Genomic DNA, 25,720 nt, shown 5'->3' with positions numbered 1-25,720 from the left:
TTTAGGCCCTGCTAGCGGCGGGGCTCTAAAGAATGGTGGCTTGTCTGTCTGTCCGTTCGTCCAGCAATTTGCTCACAGGCCCTCATTGGAAACAAGCCCGCAAGGACTTTCATGAACGTCCTGTTAAAAGGAATTATCTTTATCCTAATTTGGTGTCAAACATAAAATCTCCAAATAAACTACAAGCTGGATTGTCATGGACTTTTTTGTGCACCTCCATTCTCCCAGGAAGATGAACTATTAATGTAGGTGTGCTCAGGTCCTTTCCTCTAACACCACCTTTAGGCCAACATTTTCACTTGCACAAAAGATACTGTTTATCAAAATCTAATGAATGGGAGTGGAACACAATGGAAACGAGCTTTGTTAATGTTGTATTTTATTGATTGATTTATTGAAAGATTTCTGGCACAAGATGCCATCCTCTACTCCAGAGTCAAGACAAAAAAAATTGGTTGGCTTTTGGTTATGAGTATATTTAGTGCTTACACATTATTACATTGTATGTGGGGCACTTTGGCATCTGTCAACAGTCAACTTTAGACTTGGGAATAATGATGTTGCAGAGTCAATATGTTAGCTTTATGTGTGGTTTGGAGATGTCTGTTACGGTGACAAAATTGTCTGCACAATTAGGGCATGTTCATTAAAAGAATAGAATAGAATAGACAGTGCCGATTTACATAGCGGAAAAAGTGAATGCCTTGGTACTTTTTTTTATATATTAGTTTTTATTGTTTTTTTATAAGACAAGATTCATATAACAGACAGATACATCAACAAGACATAACAGTAAAACAAACAAACACCAGACTATAATGCATGATTAACGTGAGTAATTACCCTATCATGATGAGGTACTTTATAGGCAACCACAATACAACAGTTAGACACATTTTGTACTTTTTTGGCTGAGTGCTGTGCTTTCAAAAGTTGAAAATAGTTAACCTTTTGAGAAATGCGCATGATGTGGGCCGCTTTTTATCAGCTGACCAATCCTGATAAATCTTTGCTGCTTTCTTGAGATTATTGTCACTCCCAACCCTCCTCAACATGTCTTCAAATTAGCCTTACGTGAGCTTTAAAAAGAGTTTTCCACAGTCCAGACGGAGCTCCTGGACGAGGTTGTCATATGCCCCAAAACACGTTCAGCTGCGGAAGATGCCATGCGTGCACCCTCCTCTTCTGCCTAAAAGATAATCAAAGCTAGTGAAGTTCTTCTCCTCTTGTTAGACATGACCATGGCAATATAGGCAAAAGTGTTAGACAAAATGCAAGGTTAAGATGCAGACGAATGCCGATCTGATGGTCTCTAAATTATGTGAGCAATATTATTATGGAAACAAAATGCGCAATGCATGATCCTTTTTTTATTATTATTATTTTTTTCAGCCGATAAAGTGCTCTAGGCAGCGCTTTTTCTTCATAACTGGCGGACACTGTGAACATACCCATAGGCTACAGGCCAGGGGTTCCCAAAGTTGGGGTCGGTGGGGTCGCGAAATTATTTTGGGTCATAAAAAAAAAAAAAAAAAACGAATGGATGAAATGCAATCTAAAAATGATTACAAATAGTACATTTTACCATTTTAATACGTTACAAATGTGCACCGAACGTGCAAGTTTATGTACATAAATTACCTCCACGGTTAGGTGGGGTTGCGAGTCAATGGCCGCATTATGGGGGTCGCGGGCTGAAAAGTTTGGGAACCCATGGGCTAGATTACTGGTATAATTTCCCATCACAGATGCCTGTTATAATGCTCAGCAAACTTGAGTCACTGGTTTTATTTTTCCCAGTACATAGTGAACACAGTGGATAACCGCGTATTGCCACTTGCCAGTGAGACTCTTTGTTTTACTTACTAGACCATACCCGTTGGGGGATATGAGCACCCACGCTTGTTTCACGCACATGATTTGGCAACCCGGGAGACTCTTTGTTTTACTTATAAACTCAAAATTCGTCATTGACAATGCAGCTCTTTCCCTTGCAGTGGGGCTGCATTTTTTGTTGGCTTGCAAGAGTTTCTAAAGCAATATACTGGATTTATAAGATGCAATAATTTCCAGAGACAGGGGGGGTTTGAATATATTTAAATGGAGAGCTAGTTGTTAAGACTTGATTTGTTTTAGGTGTAAAGTGAAAGCCCTTTTGGGTTGTTATGTGTATCAGATGTCCAGTCAGCCAGCCATGAGTTTCCAGACAGCTGTTGGTACATCAACCTCACACTTCCTGGGGCTCAGCATATAAGTGTGTCATCATGACTCTCCAGGGTCAGATAAACACACACAAACACACTAGAGCCACTCGCCAGACCGATTTTGATCGGTCAGCCTGATATCGGCCATTTGACTTTTCTTTTTAATGACATCGGTATAAGCAATTATGCAGACGATATGTAGTAAAAAACGAAATCTGAATCTTTCAAGGACACTCGACGTCACGGCGCTGTGAGCTTGTAGACTAACTATTTTTTAACATTCTTGAAAAAGGGCTGAAGTGGTTAAATAAAATTACGTTCAGTTCATGTGTATTTTATATTTACTTGTTTGCTTGTTCATTGTGTAATTATATTCCTGTTTACTTAATTAAAAAAAGGTTGTTAAAAGGTTGTTTGTGTTAATCTTATTTTTTTCCGGTTGATTATATATTCAATCTTCTCAAATATAATCTCAAATCAAATCTAAGTTTTTCCAAATGGATTATGTTGCACTTTTTGACAAAACATCAGTTATTGGGGTCTAGGACTCATGGGGCCCAAAATCTTGCACTGGTTGGGCTGTCCACCCCTCCCCCGAGCAGTGCAATAAGTAGGTAATTAATTAATCAACACATTATCAATAGCCAAACCACTTGTAATGATGAGGAAATGAGTGTGCTGCTATTCTGTGGTACTTTACCCTGTGTATCATTAGTTCAATTCAATCAATGTACACAGCCCCATTAGCTAGAATAGATTTAAAGTCATGGATGGATAAAACGATAATGGATTTGCATAGCACATACAAATAAGTGGAGTCAGTCTAGTGATTCTTATACGAGTACAACAGCCATTTGTCATGAAGTCATATTTCTCATTGTATGCGCTGGGGTAGACGCTCTTTTCATTTTCACACACCCGTGGGCATCGGGGACTTGGAAGACACTCTTCAGAAGGCAGGTAGCTTTATCAAGTCCACTAATTGCTTATCTGGGTTTCAGCCTGCTGCTTTCATCCAAGCAATCACTCCATCTTAGTTCATATTACCATTCCTTTCCATGTTTTATTGTCATAGCAACCACAGAAAGGTTAATGGTGAAGGCTTCAGATTGACTGAGGAGGACTGCTTGTTAGTATGAAAAATAGGTGATTGTAGTCGTTAGATGTGGTGAGCGGAGTGGTGTAAACTGCATAGATTTGGAGAGGGTGATATTTGTCACTGCACATTCTCCTACAGGCTGGGGCGGCACCTGTCACCAGGGAGTGTTGGGCGGGAGGAGTAGGACGGAGGCTCTATGTCCTCCCGGTGGGGGGCTCCTCACTGGCTGGTGAGTCAATAGGACTCAACAGCAGTGACGACACACAAATGTGTGTGGGGAGGAATCAATTGGCATAATGATTTAAATTGGGGAGAAAAGGGGGCAAACAAAAAACACCCCTCTTAACCAAGCCCCCAGAACCCAGTGGTTTCATTGAAGCCAATTGAACATGCTGGCCATTTGAGGTATTGCAGGTGTGGCCAATGTATGTGAACGAGGCCATGGGGCTTCGAGAATCTTCAGTGACGCGTTCGAAGCCCCAAATAGGCCGCGCCCATCACATTTTCCAATACGTTTCCAACCCGGAAGAAGGGTTCAAATAGGCACATGCGTTGGGTGAGCAACTCAATGCAAGTGGATGGGAGGCGATATCCGGTGCCCTCTCTATTATTTTTAACTCTATGCTCTTAACCCATTAAGGCCTGAGTCCGATTCTTAAAATGTTTTCTTAAAATGTTTTCTAAATATAAAAAATATTGTTTTTACGATTTTTCAAAAATAGCAGATATACAAGCTCATAGCGCGGCACAGTGAGCTTGTATATCTGCTATTTTTGAATAGACAAAGAAATCTAAAATGACACAGATGCGTTCCCGGTCTTAACACATTGACTGGCAATCACGTAGATCTACGCGAACCTATTTAAAGCCGCCACGTGCCAATCGCGTAGATCTACGCGAAGTGGTGTTTTGTTTGCACCCTATGGCCAGAAAAATAATGAAATCTATGTGTTTGACTAGGGTTTGACTGGACTGCTGCATTACTACAATGACCATAATGCTTTGGTGCACTGCACCTCCTTGTGGCAGGGGAGGTTCCATGTGGGTGTGATCTCCAACAATAACATCCAAACAGCATGCCAGCGTTGCCATGTCTGCTTATTAGAAGCGGCTTCTTTCTAAAATGTAGTTGATATTTGGGCTTGTTTCCAAATGTTTTGATTGTTGTTTAAACCAGTGGTTCTCAAACATGTTCATGTATTTTTCCACAGACCCCCATCTGAAATTATAATTTGTGCCAGGGAGCCCCTAACAAATATGTGTCAAAAATATTCCACATTTTCCCTTTATATGTTTGTATTTGTATGTTTTGTATGTTCGGTTTGTTTGTTAGTAATGTGCTAGTCTTTTCTTTTTTGTGTATGTTTGTTTTCATGTTCTGAAAAATCCAATAAAAAGTAAATGAAAAAAAAAAAATCCACATTTTGCACTTTTCCCCCTCAAGATTTTTTTGTAAATAGCAGATCTACAAGCTCACAATGGGTCGCGAAGCGTTGTGAGCTTGTAGATCGGCAATTTTCAAATATATAATATCCCATGTCTAGGTAAAGTGCTCTTGGCCTAGTTATCTTCTTTTGGGCTTGTTTTCATAGACCTGGCTGCTTATTTCTCTCACAATATCTGGCAACACTGGCTGTACCTCGCACACGTTCATCTAGTTACATATATGTCCAAGGATTCGTTAGTGATGTCATATCACTGACACATCCTTGGTATCTTTATGCAGTTCTACTTCCGTGTCGCATAGTATTGACATCACTGTCGAATCCTTGGTATTATGATCCTAGCCTTTCGCGACGGTGTTTGTTTACCAGCGCTGCCACTCCACGCTGTATTTTTTTTCAAGCTTGCGCTTATGAAACACTACACAGGATTATTATTTCATGTCAACATTCAAGTACAACTATCAGAAGATAACTCAGGTAAAGTAATGCCTCACTCTGCAAGGGGGGTTGCCCGCTGGCCGCAGCTAATGGGAGTGGCCGAGTGGGGAAAGAAGGTTGAACAAAGTGTTACGGGGGCTGTCTTTGGAGCTGGTCTGACTGAGACGCGCCGAGACATGTAGTGCGGAAAGGAATGAGACCTAGCTCTCGTGACGTAAATAACGTCACGATGTACGTGAAGATTACTAGATATCTAAAAACACAGATTTTACACACAAAAAAACCAGGATCTTGTTTCTTGAGTCCTAAACTTCATTAAAACAAGTTTTCGGTGAAGTGTCCCTTTAACACATCCACCGCCAAGGGCTAATCTCATAATGTACTCACCAGTGTATTGTTGTTTTTTGTTTTTTTCAGGTCGCCATAGGCCCCGTTAAAATCCTTTAGATTGCGCGATCCACTGTTTGTAAACAACGTGCACATGTCCTGGTGTCTACTCGTCGAGACCGCGTGTCAAACGGAGCCGCCATGTTTGAGTTCTGACCGTTTATGTTAACATGGGAAATGCGAGGATGAAAAACTACATAGGTTTTACAGGGCTTTTAGTGTACGACTTAGAATGGAGGCCGACGGGAAACAAAAAACGGGACCGCACTTCCGGTCGACTTTCGGTGGTGTTACACTGAAAATGGTCCCCCTAGAAAATTGAAAAAGAAAAAAAAAAGGAAAAAACACCCGGACCGTAGTAACAGTTGGATTTAACGGACCGTAGGACTACGTTCTTGGCGGTGGATGTGTTAAGGATTTTAACAAGGTCTATGGCGACGTGAAATAAACAAAAAAACAACAATAAAACGTTGGCACTGGTGAGTACATTATGAGATTAACCTCTGGCATGGAATGTGTTAATGGGTTAAACTTTAACCGTTAAAGAAACTGGAGATGCACCGATATGGCCACAGATCGCAATCGGACGGTTTTCAACTGATCAGCCGTGATCGGTGCTCGGCTGGTCTTTCTCATAAAAAGTTGAATTGAGCAGTTGAATTGTCTGGCAATTGTTCCTTGGTAACAGGAAGAGGAATTTAATTACCTCATGTACGAGTTGGCTACTTTTAATTTGGTCAAAGCCGGTGGTGGACAGTAACTAAGTACATTTACTTAAGTACTGTACTTAATATTTCGTAAATTTTTGGAGTATTTGTTTTCTTTGCAAGCACATGAAATAGAAATATTGTACTTTCGACTCCACTACATTTCTAGGAAGGGATACAAAAATGTTTGAAATTTCAATGCAGCTATGCATTGATATTAAAAAGAAAATGTTCTTGTTTTTTTACCAGCTTGCAAAGCACGCTGGTATAAGAAGAGACTGAGTCTAGTCAACATTTTCTCAACACTTTTTCATCATTGGCTGTCCTTTAAGCCAATGGGGATACTTTCCCATACTCTGAACGGGCGGTTTTGTCCTCCCAAGCTATGGTACTAGACACGCCTCTTGCCTCTATGGCAGTGCTGCCAGATTCTGCGAGAGAAATAAGCAACAGGTCTAAGCCAATGGGGAGCCACTAGCAGTGTTGCCAGATTCTGCGAGACAAATCAGAGAAAACAGAAAGCAAGCTGGTATACATGACTGAGTCATGTCTTGTTTACTATTGAATACTTGAGATTTATACCTCTTTGCATGACTGACACTTTCGCTGTCGCTGAAAATAACAGATTGTCAAGCTAACGACGCGACCTGTCGCGATGCGTCCCGTTGTTACTGTAGCTTGATGAATTAAGCTTTACTGTCGTCCAGATTTGCAGCAGAGGTCTCCCAATGGCTGACCTGTTGCCGCAAGCTTGCCATACTGTAGCACGCCTGAAGGAGATCAATGCTCCGCATTGTTTTAATAGCCTTCATTTATTGCGGGCCTAACAAATGGAATAATCAGGGGCCATTGATCCACATGGTGAGAGGTGCTCGGGGCCGCACTGGAGTGTAAAGGACTCCCCTGGAGCCCCATGCTTGGTTATTAACCCATTAAGACCGGGAACACATCTGTGTCATTTTAAGATTTCTTTGGCTATTCAAAAATAGCAGATATACAAGCTCATAGCGCGGCACCGAGTGCCACGCTATGAGCTTGTAGATCTGCTATTTATTATTTTATCGTGGAAACTTTGTGGAAATCTTTGAATATATGTTTTAAGACGAACATTTCTAACTCCGATCTCTGCTTCTGGGGGTCCCTGGTGGAACAACATATTTTGAGATGGGGGTCCGCGGCCAAATACATATAATTTTGGGTGGTCCTTGACATGGAAAAGTTTGAGCACCACTCATATAGCGACATGCGTTTTTCAGAAAACTGTTCGGATTTAGAAGACATTTGTAGAATTCCCAGAAGCAAAGATTTTTGATACAAATGTTTGCTTTAAAAAAATATATAAATTCAAACATTTGCACAAATTTTCCACGCAAATTATTTTTTAGCAGATCTACAAGCTCATAGCGCAGCACTCTTAAGTGCCGCGCTATAAGCTTGTATATCTGCTATTTTTGAATAGCCAAAGAAATCTTAAAAAGTAGACAGATTCTTTCCCGGTCTACATGGGTTAATGAGAGCAGCACCGCCACCAATTACACACATGGGCCTACGCTGGAAGTCGACGCATGCACGCAATGCACATGCACGCAATGCACATGCACGTTCTCGTCTGTCTTTCTCGTGCTCGCTCGCTTTCTCTCTCTCTCTCTCACACACACACGCTCTCGCTTCCTTTTCAGCAAAGGCCAGAGAGCAGAGCATGGTTAAAGCCTGTGGTCATTCCCTGCTCTGATGTTCTGTCATACTTCCTCCCCTACCCCTCCCGCTCCCCCTCTCTCTCTCTCTCTCTCTCTCTCTCTCTCTCTCTCTCTCTCTCTCTCTCTCTCTCTCCTTTCTTCTCACACACAGGCAGGATTTATGAGATTATCGGAAATCCATGAGGTCCAGCAGGCCGGTATTAAAATGTAATTTTGTTTAGGCTTTCCCCCTCAGATTAATGATAACAATCAAATTAACAGTCACTGCTCCACCCACTTGATAAAGAGCCACTTGTTATAGAGGAACAGAGCCCTATAGCCCAGTGAGAAGACTTAACCATGTTCTCTGTTTCTTTTCCCCCCTGCTCAGCTTTTCCTCTTATTGCTGGTCCGTTTTCCTTCTGCCTCTCTTCCTCTTTTTTAGATCTGATCACACTCCTGCTATTTTCGCTTTGGTGTGTATTTTACATAAAAATACAGATGTTGCTTATAAACACATTAAGCTATTTTTAAACGTGCAATACACTTTTATAGTATGCCAACTATTATCACCCCCTATGATTAATAATATTCTTTTCGATACACAGTTTTACTCACGCACTTAAAGTATGTAACCACTTGAACCCAAGCATCCCTGTTTTGGGGGATCATTCGTAGAAACCGACGCGTCGTGAGCATCATGTAGATAGGCTATTTCTGCGGTTTTGGTGTAGAGGGGAAAAAAGAACGGTCCAAGTACAGATTTAACCCTGGTCAGCCCAAGGTTTAAGTGGCTCAAGTTTTAACGTGTCTATGTCTTGCATTTTGTGCTGGGTACTCAAGTCATTTATTTATTTATTCTCATTTCCTTGTTCATTTGGCTTTTAAGCAAGAAAATCATGAACCCTCTCTTAGTACACAAAGTTGTGGAAGTACAGTATGTTGGAACTTCCAATGGGCCTTGTCCAAGTTTGGAGATGTGATTTCCAGCCAGGGCAAGAACGTTTTAAAACGTTTTATGACATGCCACACCGGTTGGCGAATCCCCAAACTCACTAGTTTCTTCCACTACTCAATTATCCACTAGATACTGTATAGTGTCACTGTCGGGTGGAAACCTTGTACTGTATGCCAAAATCATTTTTTTTTTTAGTATTATTTTTTTAAACATTTGAACACATTCCCACCCAGGTATTAATTAATTCATTATGTAGCTTCTGCCAGTTTTTTTTTTACCTTATATTGATGATCTCTTCAGAGCCACGGGAGCCGTGATGTGTGCGTGCACGTGAACAAAGCATGTCTGGTGGATGGGGGAGGGTCTGATCTCTCCACCAGAGGAACAAAAAAACTCCCGGTTAGCAGTTGTATAACAGCCGTTTTCACCCAAAAAAGAGAAAGGGGTGTTTTTCTAAAACTGATAAAGAAGGAGCGCACGGGAGTGTCATTCTTTGGGAGGATGTAACATCTGTCCATTTCTTCTTTCAGAGTCCTAGGATCATTCCGAGCTAGAGCGCCCTCTTGTGGAATTGTCGAGAAAAAAAAAGACTGAAATCTCCGTCAATGGCGGTCAACAGGTGGATTCTCCGTCAATGGCAGGGAATGTGTTAAAATGGTGAAAATAGCCAATGTACAACCTCACTTGTGAGCTTGTAGATCTGCTATTTTCACTTGCTTTTGTGCGACACTCTTATATGATGAAGTAAGGCATTCATTTACGAAAAAAACACAAAAAGTTGAACCATTGAGATATGAGGTCTCTACCGAAGGCAATGATAGAGTACAATAGCAGCACTGAATGAAAGATAGTTAAAAGTAGCTGGTAGATCTTACCATCTACCTCTGCAGTTATAGAATCAGACAGGTGTCTTGTGTTAATTTGCCACCATGGTGACTCCATTGAAATAAATGTTGGTGTGTGTCTGTATGGGAAAGTGAAGGAATGGGGAATAAATGAGCTGACAAATTAAAAAGAGTGATGGGAGCAGCATCTGGCCACCGTCACACCTAAATGCCACCCTGCAATGTAATGATGGGATGGAACTGAAAAACACGATCTCCCATTCATCTCTATTATTGTTATGTAAATGAGTATCAAACGTAATATTAATTGCATGTATTCGAAGCTGGCTGGAAACAAATAATTTCATTAAGGCTGTTTATATTATGATGTTAATCATCTTGGCATCGAGTTCAAATCGGCTGTGTGTTTATAAGGGATTGTCAGAGGGATTAACTCCTGGAACGAAACTAGAAATGAGTATTATCCACTAAACTCTCCTATTCAAATATTCTGTTGCAAACAGGTATAATGAATGTCCTTGTTAGTATGACAGTCCTTCATTACTGCTGTCCACTGTGCAAACATTGACTAAATTCACCTTGGAGCCTAATGTAGACCTCGTTATAATGCAGCCAATTATATACCCAAATCTGCGTCCTTGTGCATGTGCACGCACGCACATAATCCCTTTTAAGAGCCGGTGCATATTATAGGTCCATAGTGACGGGTCTGGCTTGTGACTCACCGTATATTCCTGGCATTACTACTACAATTTCCCAAAGGATACTGTCTGTGGTTTGTTTGATTTTTGAGGATTGGATTAATTAGTTAATTATTGAAGTGATTAAAATCAATTTGCAGACAGTTCGAAACTCACTCAGCTGTTTCTGTCTAGCTGATAATAGTCTGGAAGACAAAGGGGTGCCTTCATTGATATTCCCATTGTGTTATCTGTGAGATAGAAACACGAAATGCTGTTTTACCACTTGTTCTTCAGCAGATTTCCCTGACATTTTGCCAGACATGGGAGTAAAGGCTTTTTTTCTAGGTGGACTGTGGCCTTAATATCTCCTAGGGGCCAGTTGTCAATTCAGTTGTGGTGTTTTTAAAGGGCAAACACCAGCCTGCCTTTTCCCCAATGGGGTCAATGTCTTAGGCCTGTGTCCTAGCCATAAAGTTTTTCTTTATTACCAGTATTGTTCTGTTATTGTCTGGCCAGTCCTATTGTACTGGCCTACATTAAACCATTAAAACCAGGAAAGCATCTCTGTCATTTTAGATTTTTGCGCTGGCTATTCAAAAATAGCAGATATAGAAGCTCATAGCACGTCACTTTGTGCTGCACTATGAGGTGCAATTTTTGAAAATGTGTGCAAATCTTTGAATATGTATATAATTTTTTTAAGCAAACATATTTAACTCAAATCTTTGCTTTTGGGGGACCCTGGAACTAAATATTTTGAAGGGGGGGAGGGGGGTATCTCTGGCCAAATACATATCATTTTTGCTCCTTGACATGAAAAATGTTTGAGCACCACTGATCTTGCAGTTTTTCAGAAAACTGTTTGGCCTCAGGTCTTAATGGGTTAAAGAATGTGGTCGAGCTGTTGTAATTACTATAGTCATTATTCTTGTGAGCTGAGACTCATGACATGAGTCATCTTACAATAGATTTCCAACCGTTGGCTGTTGTCAGACGGCAGAGATTTGTGGTTGACCAACTTGACCTTATGGCTAATTGGAGCCAAGAGGCCGCAAGGGTTCAGATCTTTCTAAAGGTTGAGGTTTTCTGTTAGTTAAGCATACTGGTAGGTCTGTCCCATGGCTACTGACATCGCTCACAGGCTCTTAACAAGGAAGACAAACACTGATGAAGCTGTGACGCGGCACAGCCCCACCTGAGCACGTCCATCAGCAATTATCTTGCCCTATCGATCCCTGTCATTGACTGAGTAGACAAGCAGTCACAACACCAGTGATTCAACGCTTTTAATGCTGCAGCCCACATAACCCCAAGACAATTTTATGATAAAACATAATGGCAGATACAACTATTCTACTATCCGATCCCAAATGGAGAAAACATACTGTCTGTCTGCATCTATTTTTCTCCTCGATGGGTAGGCCATTCAATGTGATATTGCTCATGGGCATTGAGCATTGGCTGATTTGTCAATTTTCCCTAGTTTAAGCTGTTAGCATTTTTGTGAAATGCTAACAGAAATTCCTGTTCCTCAGTCGTGAGCAGTGATGGTAGTAGTGATGTAGAGAACTGTCACTGGGGGACATTTCTTGGGGTGGCTGACATCCAGAGGATTGCTGGGGTGACAGTGATTGTGGATTGACTGAGAGCTCTCCTGTGCGAGAGGTTTGCTTTTTAAACTTCTTGTGGGAAGTAGTTTTGAGTTCTTGGCTGCTGTAGGGCGCGTGTCTGTGTACATTGTCACTGTGTACATTTAAATGCTTGCCAATGCATCCTATGGATAAATGTGTGTCCTATTTCCGATGCTGTGTTTACTTGACCCAACTCTCTCTCCCAGTGGAGTACATTTGAACTACACTGACTATGCTGTCTATAGCCAAGTCACTGTCAGACCTGTGTTCTAGGTTTGGGAATATGTCACTATTTTTCCATTTACTGTATGTGCATTTGATGTTTGGCGTTGGGATCTCACGTCATCTACAGTATGTTTGACCATGTTAGATCGCCATGGTTACTCAAGAGATTAGAGCACTCCTTATATGGATCCTTATATGGGTTGTTTGTGGTATGATAGCATATGCTATTTTTGGGTGTAGCTGCAGTGGGAACTCCATATATGGTTAATTATTTCTGAGTCATAGTGACGGGGCCCACCGACTGACCGATCACATTACCAATTAGGCAATTTTAATGTTGGATTTAATGGCATCTGGAGGTAATCGAATTAAATCAAACTCATGTTGAATTGGCACAATATGCAGGCTGTTTTCCCTCCTCCTGTAACACTGTAACACCCTATAATGCTAATAATAATAATAATAATAATAATAATAAACAAAGACACTACTAGGTCATATTTCTAATATGTTTTAGTTAATGCTAGCCCTATTTACAGCTTTGTCAAATGCCCCACTCAAAGATGTTTCCATTTATGTATAGCCCTATGTTACAAAATGGTCAGTAAATTACTAATGCTTATTTGGCTTTTTTGTCTCCGCCACTGACCGCCAGGCCGAAGGCATGGTGGAGAGTATGTTTTACCCTCCGTGTGTGTCCGTCTCAGCCAAGCTAACATTGGTCAAGCTTCACGTGACACGTGACAATATGTAATATAAATAGGTAAGACAGGATTAATCAGGAACAGTACTCGCCTGGCGGAGACCTGTGCTCCGAGGAGCACATTTTCTAGTTCTAAATATGTTATTCTTTATTGAAAACCTCAATAAGTGATTGACTTTTATGCCCATATATGGAGTTCCGTGTCAGCCATGCCCAAATATGGAGTCCAGGCCCGTCTATGACGTCAGTACTTTGATTGTCATATTGATAAAATCAGGGCACTCCATATATCTGGATTTTGTGGATTTACATCACTCCCTCGGGTCCTCTGGGATACATATGCACGTCTGAAATCGATCGGTCGGGCAGTTCTCGAGATACGCGGGGGACACACAGACATTCGCGTAATTTATAGAAGGATGGTTGGTAACGGACTCATACTCAACCAGGAGGTTTATTTAATTGTATGTTTTCTTTATTATTGCTCAGTGTTCATTTCTAAAATGACTTGATACCATTAAATATGTTAATATTATAATAATATGATAAGTTAAAGGGGTATTTCCCTTTAAACCTCTTCTGGGGTCTTTTTAACGTCTACTCTGGCTTTTGTGTGCACCCCAGACAATATTGTTTTAAATTAAAACAATAAAATAAACGAAAAAAGCAATTGAGAATCCACGGCCCCCTCGCGCATTAGAAGGATAATATCAGTCACCACAACCAGGGACGTGTTTTCAATCAGTCTAACATATTCAAATTGAGTTTGAAGTTACACTGTTTGCAAGATATGTATCTAAATATTCAATCAAGCAACTTTGGGGTGCACACAAGCCAGAGTAGACGTTAAAATGACCTCGGATGTGTTTTAAAGTGAATTACCCCTTTCAAAGTTATTTGTTTAAGAAAACAGCCTTCTGAGTGTGTCAGTGCAGAATCCATACACAATAGATAGACCATCAGGTTTGTAATTGGCGAATTTTACCCTTCTAAAATCCTTAAGTCTCTAAAATCCCATATCGTTCAGGCTCCATCATCATCACCATGTCATCATCAATCAGCACAACCCTACTGTGCACAACAGCACAACGCTATATGCCTGTCAGACCTTGTCGGAGGAAGGTGCACGATTCTCTTCTGCTTCATATTCCAGCCGTCACAAACATTCATATCTAGGAGCTGTTCAGTAGTACATCTTTTTCTCGGCCGGTCTCTGCAGCTCCACAGTGGGAAGCAGTTGGGGAGTTGAAATAATAGTTAATGTCGTCAGCACAATTCCCGGGCCATGGTTTGACAGCGTTGTCATCATGCTGCACTATGTAGGTAGACGCTTGATTAACACTTAACGCTTGATTGTTCATTAGAGTCTGATTAGTTTTGGTGATCTCCGGCCTGTTCGTAGAGGGTGTATATATAGAGTTGGGCAATGCTCATTAACCACTTGAACCCTAGCATCCCTATTCTGTCCACCCTAAGCTATCCACAGCCTATAACAATAACTGTTATTCCCTCTTGTCTTTTCTCAGATGAAGACGGTGAGCGTAGCCCTGGTCTTGTGTCTCAACGTAGGAGTAGACCCTCCTGATGTGGTCAAGACCTCCCCCTGTGCACGGCTGGAGTGCTGGATAGGTGAGTGAATATGTAACGTGCACAGCACAGCACAGCAGAATATGTACACAGTACACACTAGTGGATCCCACTGGTTGACCTGTGGGTCCACTGGGTTTGGGTAAGCTTCATTAGAAATGATTGTGGTTACTTTCGGGCGTGCCGGTCAACGCAAAAATGAAAAAATCTCTCTCTTTCTCTCTCTCTCCTCTCTCCTCTCTCTCTCCTCTCGCTGTACAGCCATGTGTACCTATCTTTGAATATGTCTTTTAATGTTGTATGAGTCAGTAATCGTATGTGTACTGACCAATTTTTGGAAGGGTTCAGGACTAAACTTCTATTCTATGAACATCCAAAATGCTGTGCTTTGTGAGGGGTGTAGGAGGAGAAATTGCTGGTACCCCTCCAAGTCAGATAAACTCCTTAGTTAGTAGTTACCTTTACAATCTCTTCGAGTCGCAAATGTGGAGGTCTGGTGGTGTTCCAAACTGTGAATGGACATACACTGGAACAAGGCTATTACATATTCCATTACAAAATGACTGAACAACAATGACACGGCCATGAGAGAGCTGCCCAGAGCCTCGATCCTGGTGATTGGTTCCTGGGCTTCAGGAAAAAGCCCTGTCCTTGGTGTTGCCGCTGTCCCTGGTACCGTGTCAACACAGTAATCAGCATCGCATCTGTGACTTCTATTGACACTGACGGATTGCCACGCAAGCTTCCAACAGAATGCTTAAGAGGCTCTAAAACAGTGATTCTCATCTCAACCTGTCGGTCTGGACTCCCAGGGGGGTCCCACAATGATTTTGGGGGGGTCCCCAGATGATTTGCTTAATGTGCAACATTGTTTTCTCACTCAATAGTAAACAAACAAACCTACAGTATGAGTGTATACAGGGTATCTGCACATTCCTAAAGTGTCAATTTAATACCTCTAAAATGAAAACAAAAGAAAAATATATATACTATAAATAAAAAACATCACGTGGATGCACCTGGGACGTATCATCAGTGTTGTAGCCTGGGGTCGACGGGGCTTTCGGGTCTCGCAAACATACACCCCCGCCCAGTTGACCCAGCTGGGGTTGATCAAGCCCCGACTTACGTCCCAGTAGCTACCCACGTTCAGTCCTCTTACGGAAAGACGGGCCCCTCAGTCCGCTTCTCCGGAACTACTCTGCCAGGACCGGGGAGGCTCTGGCACGTAAGTCAAAATTAATCAACAGTATACTACCAAAAATTGTTAAACATTGGCCAAATTTTCAAATATTAGAGGAAACATTTTTTTAAATAGCCGATCTACATGCTCACAACACCTCGCAACACGAGGCGCTGTGAGCATGTAGACCGGCTATTTTCACAATGGAACCAAGTCAAACTAAATTGAATGCCTCAATTCCTACAATTCCAAGAGCTTGTCAGGGTGGGGGGTCCCCAGTATAAATATGATTATTTTGGGGGTCGCGTCCTGAAAAGGTTGAGAACCACTGCTCTAAAATAAAACCATCAACTGGAATATTGGGCTAGTTTGAAGCTTCTGGGGAAGTTTCCCTGTTGGACATCTGCTGATCACTCCCTCTCCATTCTACTGTATGCAGTGCTGCAATTGGAGAGGACATTTTGTCCATTACACTGAAGGCACGCTTGCAGGTCCTTCTGACTAAATACAGCATAACAATTTGGTACACAATTGCCGACAGTTGTAATGCGTACAAGGGATTATATATAGCCAGACATGATCAAATTGTAGATCAAATTGCTAAAGAAATATTTTCTCAGAGGCTCGAAGTTTATAAATACACCCGTGTTGAGAGTGACTTCTTTAGGAAATGTCTAGGCAATTATAATATGTATAACGATTTGACAGCAAACACACCTGATATTGTTGTTGTAGATGAGAGCCACGGTGTACACATTCTAAAGATTGGCTGTTCAACTGATTTTTATTTTTGGTAGCTTAGCACATTTACACAGGCTAGTACGAGCTCTGCAGATGACATGCCTCTCTAAGAGTAAAGCCAAGTAACTCGCAAAGAACAATCAAGTACAAGAAAAATTATATATATATATATATATATATATATATATATATATATATATATATATATATATATATATATATATATATATAAAATAATCAAAATCAGACCCAATACATTAAAGGTTTGGTAAGTGATTTACTTTGGTTATAATAAGTGTTAAATAGCTCTATATTCTGATAGTACTCATTGCTATAGAGTGTTTGTTCAGTAAAATGAGTCTCCCATGTCTCCCCAGCTCTTTATTAAACAGAAAATGCATTTTCAGTGCTCTCTCCTGATTGGCTTAAAATTTGTCACCTACCTGAAAAAGTACTATATTCTGTTTACTAAAGAGCTGGAGAGACCCCTGTGACCGAACACAAACGCTCTGTAGCAACGATTACTATCAGAATATAGTACCGTAAATTTCGGACTATAAGCCGCGACTTTTTTCCCATTTTTCGACCCTGCGGCTTATATAACGGTGCGGCTTATCTATGGATTTTTACAGCTAACGGCCACTAGGGGACCTCCTAAATCTATGGATTTTTACACCCGCGGCTTATAGTCCAGTGCGGCTTATATATGTTCCAAACATTCAATTTAGCTGCTGCGGCTTATAGTCAGGTGCGGCTTATAGTGCGAAAATTACGGTACTTTAACCTTTTTTTCTTTTCTTTTTTTTAAAGAAAAAATCACTTACCCTACCTTTTTAACTTGTGAAACAAAAGTAGAGATAACCAATGACCAGTCAGAAACTATTCATCTGAGCACAGTTGATTTGATTTCAACCATAGTTTGAGTCCTCTGTTAAACACATCTGTTAAACAATCTGTCTCTATTTTTTTTTTTTGCCCCCTTTACTTGTACACTCATAGTTGAGAGCAGTGTTAGGATAGATAGATAGTTTTGCAGCCACTGATATGCGTTAATGATTGTTCTCAATTGAATTAGATAACCACAATAATATGTTAACTGGTGTAATTGCAGAATGCTACTACTTCTTATGCACATTTTCATATTGAGTATCACATTGAAGCCTTGCAAATAGACTCATAATGCTGATCTACATTTTCTTGTTGAAGCTTCATTCATCATCACTACAATCACAATGCTTTAATTGTCCCTGCATAAAGGATATCAATATCTCCTGCAATTTTGTCAATATGTTATTCTCTGCCTGCTGGGCATAATTTGATATCCCCTCAATCTATATCCTGCAGCTCTTTATGCCATATTGACATTCTCTCATCATTATTTCAACCTGTGGTGCACTTGCCACTCTTCCAAACACCTTGTCTGAGGAAATGGCAGATATATATATAAAGAAATGCCTGGTCACGCTGATGTTTTTCTTCACATTGCTATGAAGTTGGTTCTGTATTAATGGGGCTAGATTTGTTTTTCATCAGTCACTTTAAGATATAAATTATATGGGTTGATGAATTTGTATTTGCCTTATTTTTTATAAGGTTCCTGTGTTGAATAAAGTGTTTGTAACTCCTGGATATAAGTGTGCTCACACTACCTCTTGTGTGTTTACTCGCCAGACCCTCTGTCGATGAGCCCACAGAAAGCCCTGGAGACCATTGGGGCCAATCTGCAGAAGCAATATGAGAACTGGCAACCCAGGGTGAGTGAGTTCCCATGAAACTCTTTCTCCTCTTTCTGCCCCTTCTCTGTGACATGTGGTGTTAATACTCTGTCTCTCTCTCTCTCTCTCTCTCTCTCACACGCACGCACGCAAGCACGCACACAGATGAAGCATGCTACATACAGACCTGTGACAGTAGTTTATAAACTATGCCATTGTTCTACAATGCTTTGTATACCAGATCGGTGGAGTTTCTATTTCAGGGCACAATTGAGATATTTTCAGATAAGCTGTCATTCCTGTGATTGTCACCTTTACCTATCCACACGCCACTCAAGTATGTGCTGAAAATAATTTCAAATGCTTTCCTTCTACACCACTGTGTGATTGCACAAAGTGTCAGAGTGCATTGTGTCACATAAACCACCCAGCCTCTCAACTGGTGTTTGCGTTCTGCTCTGTTCCACAAGCAACAGATCCCAGAGCAGAGCAGTGTGAGATCAGATGTTGCTTTTAATCAGACTTTCTACCCTGAAGACACTCTTTTCAAGTCTGAGAAGAGTTACCAGTGTGACAGACACTCCATATACATTTTCCTGTGTTTGTGTTTGACTCTGTGACTGTGTGTGAGTGTATATTTGATGGTTTGACTCTGTGACTGTGTGTGAGTGTATATTTGATGGTTTGACTCTGTGACTGTGTGTGAGTGTATATTTGATGGTTTGACTCTGTGACTGTGTGTGAGTGTATATTTGATGGTTTGTTTCATATGTTTATGTGTACAATGGTGGAAGTTGAACACTTGTGCAACAACACAAGAATATGAATACAAGCCGTCAGGGACCGAGTTGGTCGGCAAGAGAGTTAAAATGTAATTTTTGGGTCTTTTATATTTCCAATAACAATGTGACAATCAATAAATCTGGGCCCAAAAACAAAGGAGGTCAACTTAAACAACTGAACTGGGGCGCCCGCTGGCCTAGCGGTCCAGGCGCATACCACATAAGCTGGTAATCCAGTATGGCAGCATGTCGTGGGTTCGACTCCCGTTCCCGACGACCTTTGCTCTATGTCTCCCCCCCCATCTCTCTCCCCATTTCCTGTCAGCCTACTGTCCTGTCCAAATAAAGACTTAACCCATTTAGACCTGAGGCCGATTCTAAAAACGCCTTCTAAAACCTAACCATAGTTTTCTGAAAATGTTCAAATTCTTACTAAAAATAAAAAATCACACCCTGTGTGAAGTGGGCGGTGTCTTGCTAGCTAATTACAATACTGAATGGAGTCAACCAATCATGTACAAAAAATAAATACATTTATTTAAACACTCTTTATGATGGACGGAACCATAACTTGAAAAAAACAATTTATGTTTTCTTTTCAAGTTATGGTTTCTTATATAGGGCTATGCACATGTGTCATGTGACACTGGCCAATCACAGTCCTGAATAGAATGTGATTGGCCAATCACAGCGCAGGATAATTGTACACATTTCCTGGGCCTAGATCACAGTGCAGGATAATTGTACAAATTTCCAAACCTCACTTATAGGGGCGGTTTCACCGCCCAAAAATAAAAAATGATGTTACTATATTATAACAACAACTAATGAGACACAGAGGTGGCATCCGGATTGAAAGGTATAACAACGTATAGGGAAAGAGAGAAAAAAATAAAAACTTAAACAACTGAACTAAACGATAAAACAACTGAAATATCAAAGTACATTTCTTCACAATTGTAATAATACATTCAAACTCATAATAAACCCTTGCCCCTCCCCATAGGCCAAGGGGACATGGTGCGGTCCAATTACCCAGCTCGTTATAAGGCGATCTGAAGCAGCTGGCAGCAAATGAGGAGAAATGGTCAAAGGGGGACAAATTGAAAGAAAAGAAGGATGTTTCCTCAGTGAGGAGAAGATGTGCGTACTGATGATGGATGTGTTGCATGGAGATGGGGGGGGGGGGGGGGTTGTGAAGAAAACACTTGTCACACCCAAGCTCACATGCACACTAATGGAATAGAGAAGGCAGGGCATGAGTAAGAGGATTTGACAGGAGGCGGAGGAGGGCGAGTATGGAGGAGAAAACGGCGCCGCGCAGGATAGAGGAGGCAACAGGGGATGAGTTAACCCAATGAGCATATACTCGCATAATATCGTTGCTTTAACCCATTAAGACCTGGAACGCATCTGTGTCATTTTTACATTTGAGCTAAAAAAGCATTATTTTACACTTATTTTTGAAAAATCGAGAAAATGTGTGCAAATTAATATATTTATATTCTTTTAAAGCGAACATTTTTAACTCAAATCTTTGCTTCTGGGGGTCCCTGGAACAACATATTTTGAGATGGGGTACGCAGCCAAATAAATATCATTTTGGGGGTCCTTGACATGAAAAAGTTTGAGAACCACTGATATAGAAACTTAGGTTTTTCAGAAAACAGTTAAGATTTAGAAGACATTTTGTAGAATCGGAACCTCAGGCCTTAATGGGTTAATCGCACAATAACTTATCGCAAGGAAACATTTTGAACACGTATACTGTACTTATGTCACCCGTTTTCTGAAAGCCACCTCCTACCCCCCCAAAAAAAACAACTCTTGCCATCAGCGGTGAAACACTAAACCAGGAGATGGAAATGTATTTTCGCAGGATGGAGCGAGATAGAGAGCACATCTCGAGAGAAAGTGCGTTAGGAGGCAGAGGAAAGGCTGAGGCGAAAGGAGCACAGATATTCAGAGATGGAGAGAGAGAGAGAGAGAGAGAGACGGAGAGAAAGAGAGAGAGCGCGCAGCTGAAACAGCATGGGCTCACTGTAGATCACCCCGTGGGGTCGATTGTGGAGGCGGTGTGTGGGAGGGTGAGAGCGCTGCTCTTCCTTCTAGCCCTAGGACTCTGTGCACTGCAGGACCGATGCACGAACAGAGCAGTGCTTCTCAGCGCTATACACCTAGACAACTAGAATGTTCATAATATGTGATTACTTGAAGCCTAACTGCTCGGCTTCTTTCAAAACGATGACAAATTGCACGTTAAGTACGAGTGTAACTTGAATCGGCAGAGGCTACACTGTAAATCGCGAGTGTTCATTTAACTCTGTGTAAAAATGTAAAAATTTTACACTCAAGGGTTTAAATGAACACTCGGGATTGTACAGAGTAGGTAGGCCAATAGTAGCACCCCCCTGTTCATGTCATATACTCGGTGAGTGCTGTTTTGCAGTGACTCAATCCCTCAGTTTGCCCTCTGGACTCACATTGACCCTTGTAGTCAGTGAACACAGTGTAAACACTGTCGTGGCTGCTGCCCTGTTTCTTTACCCTATACCTCCTCTTTTAATCTCTCTTACCTAAACTTTCATCAGCATTGGTTTTCTCCATTTTCAATCAAGCCTCTCTTGTGTCGATCCTCAATTTGCTCCTTTTCTTGTTTGCTATATAAATGTTTTTTTATTGTCTGCTTTTTACTTGTACTAGATTGATAAATGATGATATAACGGCCTCTATCACCGCTTATTCCTGGCTTGGAGTCGACCGCTTGCACTGTGGATGCAAATTACCCCTACGTACTGACTGTCCAACTGTGCTTTTCCTATTTTGGGCCTTGGATGTGCCCCTGGGGTGCAGCTTGCAATAGCTCGCTTCCTGTGCCATATTTAGCTCGCTAGTAGTGTCCAACCAGGTGCAATGAAAACATACTTTTCGTTGCTGAGTGATTGGCCTTTTGGGTGAAACAATATCATTGCAGCATGACATGGCCAAGATGTGGCACATACGGTTTAAAACGGCAATTTAATAGATTGTGTCCTAGGGTTAACAGTACATCGTAAGTATGCAATTTAGCTTTTACAAGTTCTGCATAATCTTTTTGTGTGTGTGTGCTGTGTGGTCCCTCTGATGTAGTGCTATCATAGCTTGCTAGCAGCCACTCACTCATAAAGAGTTTGAATGAAAGTGACACCCAACTGCTGGCTGCAAAGCTGCTTCATATACATTCTTGGCAGTGGGCCAACAGAGGCTCAGGTTAAATGTCTTCATCCTTCGTCACTCTAGCCCCACACGCAGACACAATAGTCTCTTACAGGATTTGTTTGAGCTTCCTTGGTGCCCTCACTTTCCAGCTTACAGGCTCCTTTAATTTGAGAAGGTTTCGGGGTAGGGTTGGCAAATAATGGAAATAATCTTTTTAAATAACAATAATAATAATAATAATAAACTATTTATAAGACATGTACTGTATGAAAACAAGGTTACATCCCATAAAACTTAAGAAATCATCAGGCCAAGCCTGACTTTTCTGCTCTAAAAGTAATCAGAAGAGTCTAACCCATTTAGACCTGAGGCCGATTCTAAAACCTGACCTAAGTTTTCTGAAAAACTTCAAATATTTATTCAAAGATTACAACAAATGTATGTTGCTATATACTGTACATAGCAACAAGAACCCCAAAAGGGGTTCCCGTCCTGAAAGGTATAGTTACAAATAGGGGTTCCCGCACAAAATGGGATAACCTAGCAACAAGTGAAGTTAAAATAGGAGTAATATGTTCTCTTCTCCTTGTTTTAGTTCTGTGGAAGTGTACTACAAACCATGTTCTGTTAAACAATCCTGTTTCATGGCTTAATTCTGATATCATCACAGGGCTTAAATATGGGTTTCTATTGGAACCTCAAGGTGCCATGCCCATCTAGTCTATCTACAGTATGTAAGCCATTGGTTCTCAAAGTGGGGTCCGGGGGGGGGCCCTTGGTGGGGTACCAGGGGGTCCCCAGCTAAATAAGTTAATATAGCGTCACAATCAGTTTAACCACTTTAACCATTATTGTATACTTTGGCTATTCAAAAATAGCAGCTATACAAGCTCATAGCGCGGCACCAAGTGCCACACTATGAGCTTGTAGATCTGCTATTTTTTAAAAATCGTGAAAATGTGCGCAAATCTTTGAATATATATATTTTGAAAGCCAACATTTGTAACTCAAATCTTTGCTTCTGGGGGCTCCTGGAACAAAATACTTTGAGATGGGGGTCCGTGGCCAATTTTGTGGGTCCTTGACATGAAACAGTTTGAGAACCTTTGATGTAAGCTATCCATCAGCCTTACCTGACGAGACTCTTCTGCTTGCTGTTTTCCCATGGTTGTCTGGCTCCAGCCTCTCCAGAGGCATGCAGATATAATAAAAGAGCATGGGGGCAGATTCAGCCACGGGCAGATAGTTTTAATTTTTTGTTTTGGAACCTTGGGAGTCTGGGACCATAGAAATGCATGAAATGACTTATATTAAAATGTCTCACTTAACCCTCAGACTCTCTGCATTCATTCTCTGTCCTGGTCTGCGTGCCCTGCTTTTTAAAATTCTCTTTCATGCATTTTTCTTTCCGTCAGTCTCTCTCTCTCTTGCACCTACCTGTGTTCTGTCGCTGTCTGAAGCTTTCAAGGCAGGAGTTCTCCCCATTGCAAGATATCGTTTGATTATATAGTGACACACTGAGAAAGGCTATGTAGGGCATGCTGTACGTGCATCTATGAATTAAAAGTACCAGAAGAAGGACTTCGGAGTGCTGGCTGTTAACTTTCTTATATTGTGAAATGAACAGTGGATAGTTGTTTGTAATTTCAGTTGCCACTTAGTAAAGTTCCTGCTGAAGGAATAACTTAGCTGGAGAAGAAGGGAAGTCAGCGCACTGATCTGTAGCTCCCAGTGGAACATTTTATTAGGTTTCGACCCGTGTGAGTCGAAACCTCTAATAAAACGCCTAATATAATTTTCTACTGGGAGCTACAGATCAGTGGTGCAGACTTCCCTTCTTCTCCATGGTACGTATTTTTGTTCAGCACCTGTAGATTGTTTTTTTTAGATGTGTGTGCTTCCCTCTTGGACTCTTATTAGGAATAACTTAATAGTCAACTGTCAAAGAATGACCTCAGACATGTCTCGGATAGGGTTTCTGTGTGCCAAATACACCCAATACCTCTCACCCCAACCTGTCCCACCACCACCACAACAACAACCCCTTTCTCTGCTGTTAGCCCCTCTGGCCTTGATGTAGCCATTGAATCCCTGCTGTCCACTGTCTACTAACTGTCTCTGCATTATTTATCAGTGCACTGCAGCTCCAAATACTTAACCTCTGATTGGCTGTGAGGCTCTGCTCTTATCACTGCAGCAGTTCCCAAAAGCAAACGGCAAGAGACAGAAAGGCAAGGCGAGAAATGAAGGACTCTAAAGTGCTCACACGGGCAGTATGCTTAACACTATGGCAATGTCAGTCCAGTTGGGGCTTTTCTGTTTCTCCAACAAATAGGATCAGGCCTTGTCACAGTAATGGTAGTATACAATTTTGGATGTCAAGCATTTGCCATCGATGACTGGAACAGGCGGTGATCGTGCTACCTTCATTCAATTCTCTAAATTCCCAATGTACAGTACACCACATAAGAACACATAACGTGATTTACATAATGACAAGAGCACTTTCTCCTCAGTTTTTGAAGAAAAGCCTGTGGAATGAATAAAAAATAAAAAATGCCGATGCTCACCTATGTGGTTGACGACAGGTGCGTAGGACAAAAGGGAAGTCCAACTGCACACAATGAGAAAGGTCCCGCACACCGTCTATGACTTGCGGGACCTGTCTAAGGACCGAAACGTTGTTTGGTTATTAGCGTTTTTTTGGCAAAACCTAGTCTGTGTGCGGGAGTCGGACCTTTCTCGTTGTCTGGATTTATTGAATTAGAATTCACCTCAGATCTGGTCTGGGGTAGAGGGGCTTGCACTTGCAGTGACTCGCCCACTGTATTAGCCCCATTTTGAAAGCCCCTTAAGCCCAAAAAATATATCCTAAATTCTGGTCAAAATCAACGGATGCAACAATATGCAGGAATCTATGGAGTGAGTAAATCTAATGCGGAAACGGTCTCAGTGATCTAGCTCCTGTGCTTTGGTCCACAGGGACTTCTAGGGAGAACAAAAAAACATTAGCACACCGGAAGACTTATGGACAACCCACTGTGAAATCCATAAACAACGTGCTTAGCCGGAAAAGATACAGGTCAAGGCAACGGGATCCCTATGGGAAGGATGCAACGATACAGGGAGTGAGGTTGAGACAGTGGGGTGGGGGGGCATGGAGGCAGAGAGAGAGAGAGCGGGAGAGAGAGGAAGAGAGAAAAGGAGAGACAAAAGAGTGAGAGACCAAAGGAGCAGCAGAAAAATGGAGAGGAAACCCAGAGAGACACGGTAGAGCGGCTATTGATCAGTTTTCGCAGTGCCTGCTGATTACCTCATAAATATCCCACTAGAAGACACTTTGGAGACAGCAGGCCATCCAGCGTTAATCTGTCTGGTTAGGGCGGATTACCACTAGATTATGGTGATATACAGGTTACTGCAGTGCGGTCATGGTTTATACCCCAGCCCCTGTTTATTACCCAGTTAGTAGAATCTATTGCTTTGCTGTTGTTGTGAATGTTTTTCCTTTCA

General features: G+C 41.5%; 1 protein-coding gene across 2 annotated transcripts in view; it reads left to right on the top strand.

The window, feature by feature from the left end:
- rptor (regulatory associated protein of MTOR, complex 1) overlaps nt 1-25,720 on the top strand; it is a 199,116-nt gene that overhangs the window by 7,951 nt on the left and 165,445 nt on the right. For both annotated transcript variants that reach the window (XM_080417271.1, XM_080417270.1), the window contains exons 3-4: nt 14,528-14,630; nt 18,184-18,266. In XM_080417271.1, the coding sequence (XP_080273397.1) occupies nt 14,528-14,630; nt 18,184-18,266 (186 nt within the window). The remainder of the gene's footprint in view (nt 1-14,527; nt 14,631-18,183; nt 18,267-25,720) is intronic.

This window comes from Gymnoscopelus braueri (genome assembly GCF_963280865.1).
Source record: "Gymnoscopelus braueri genome assembly, chromosome: 2".
NCBI classification, from domain to species: Eukaryota; Metazoa; Chordata; class Actinopteri; order Myctophiformes; family Myctophidae; genus Gymnoscopelus; species Gymnoscopelus braueri.
This window is presented reverse-complemented; position numbering and strand designations above follow the sequence as displayed.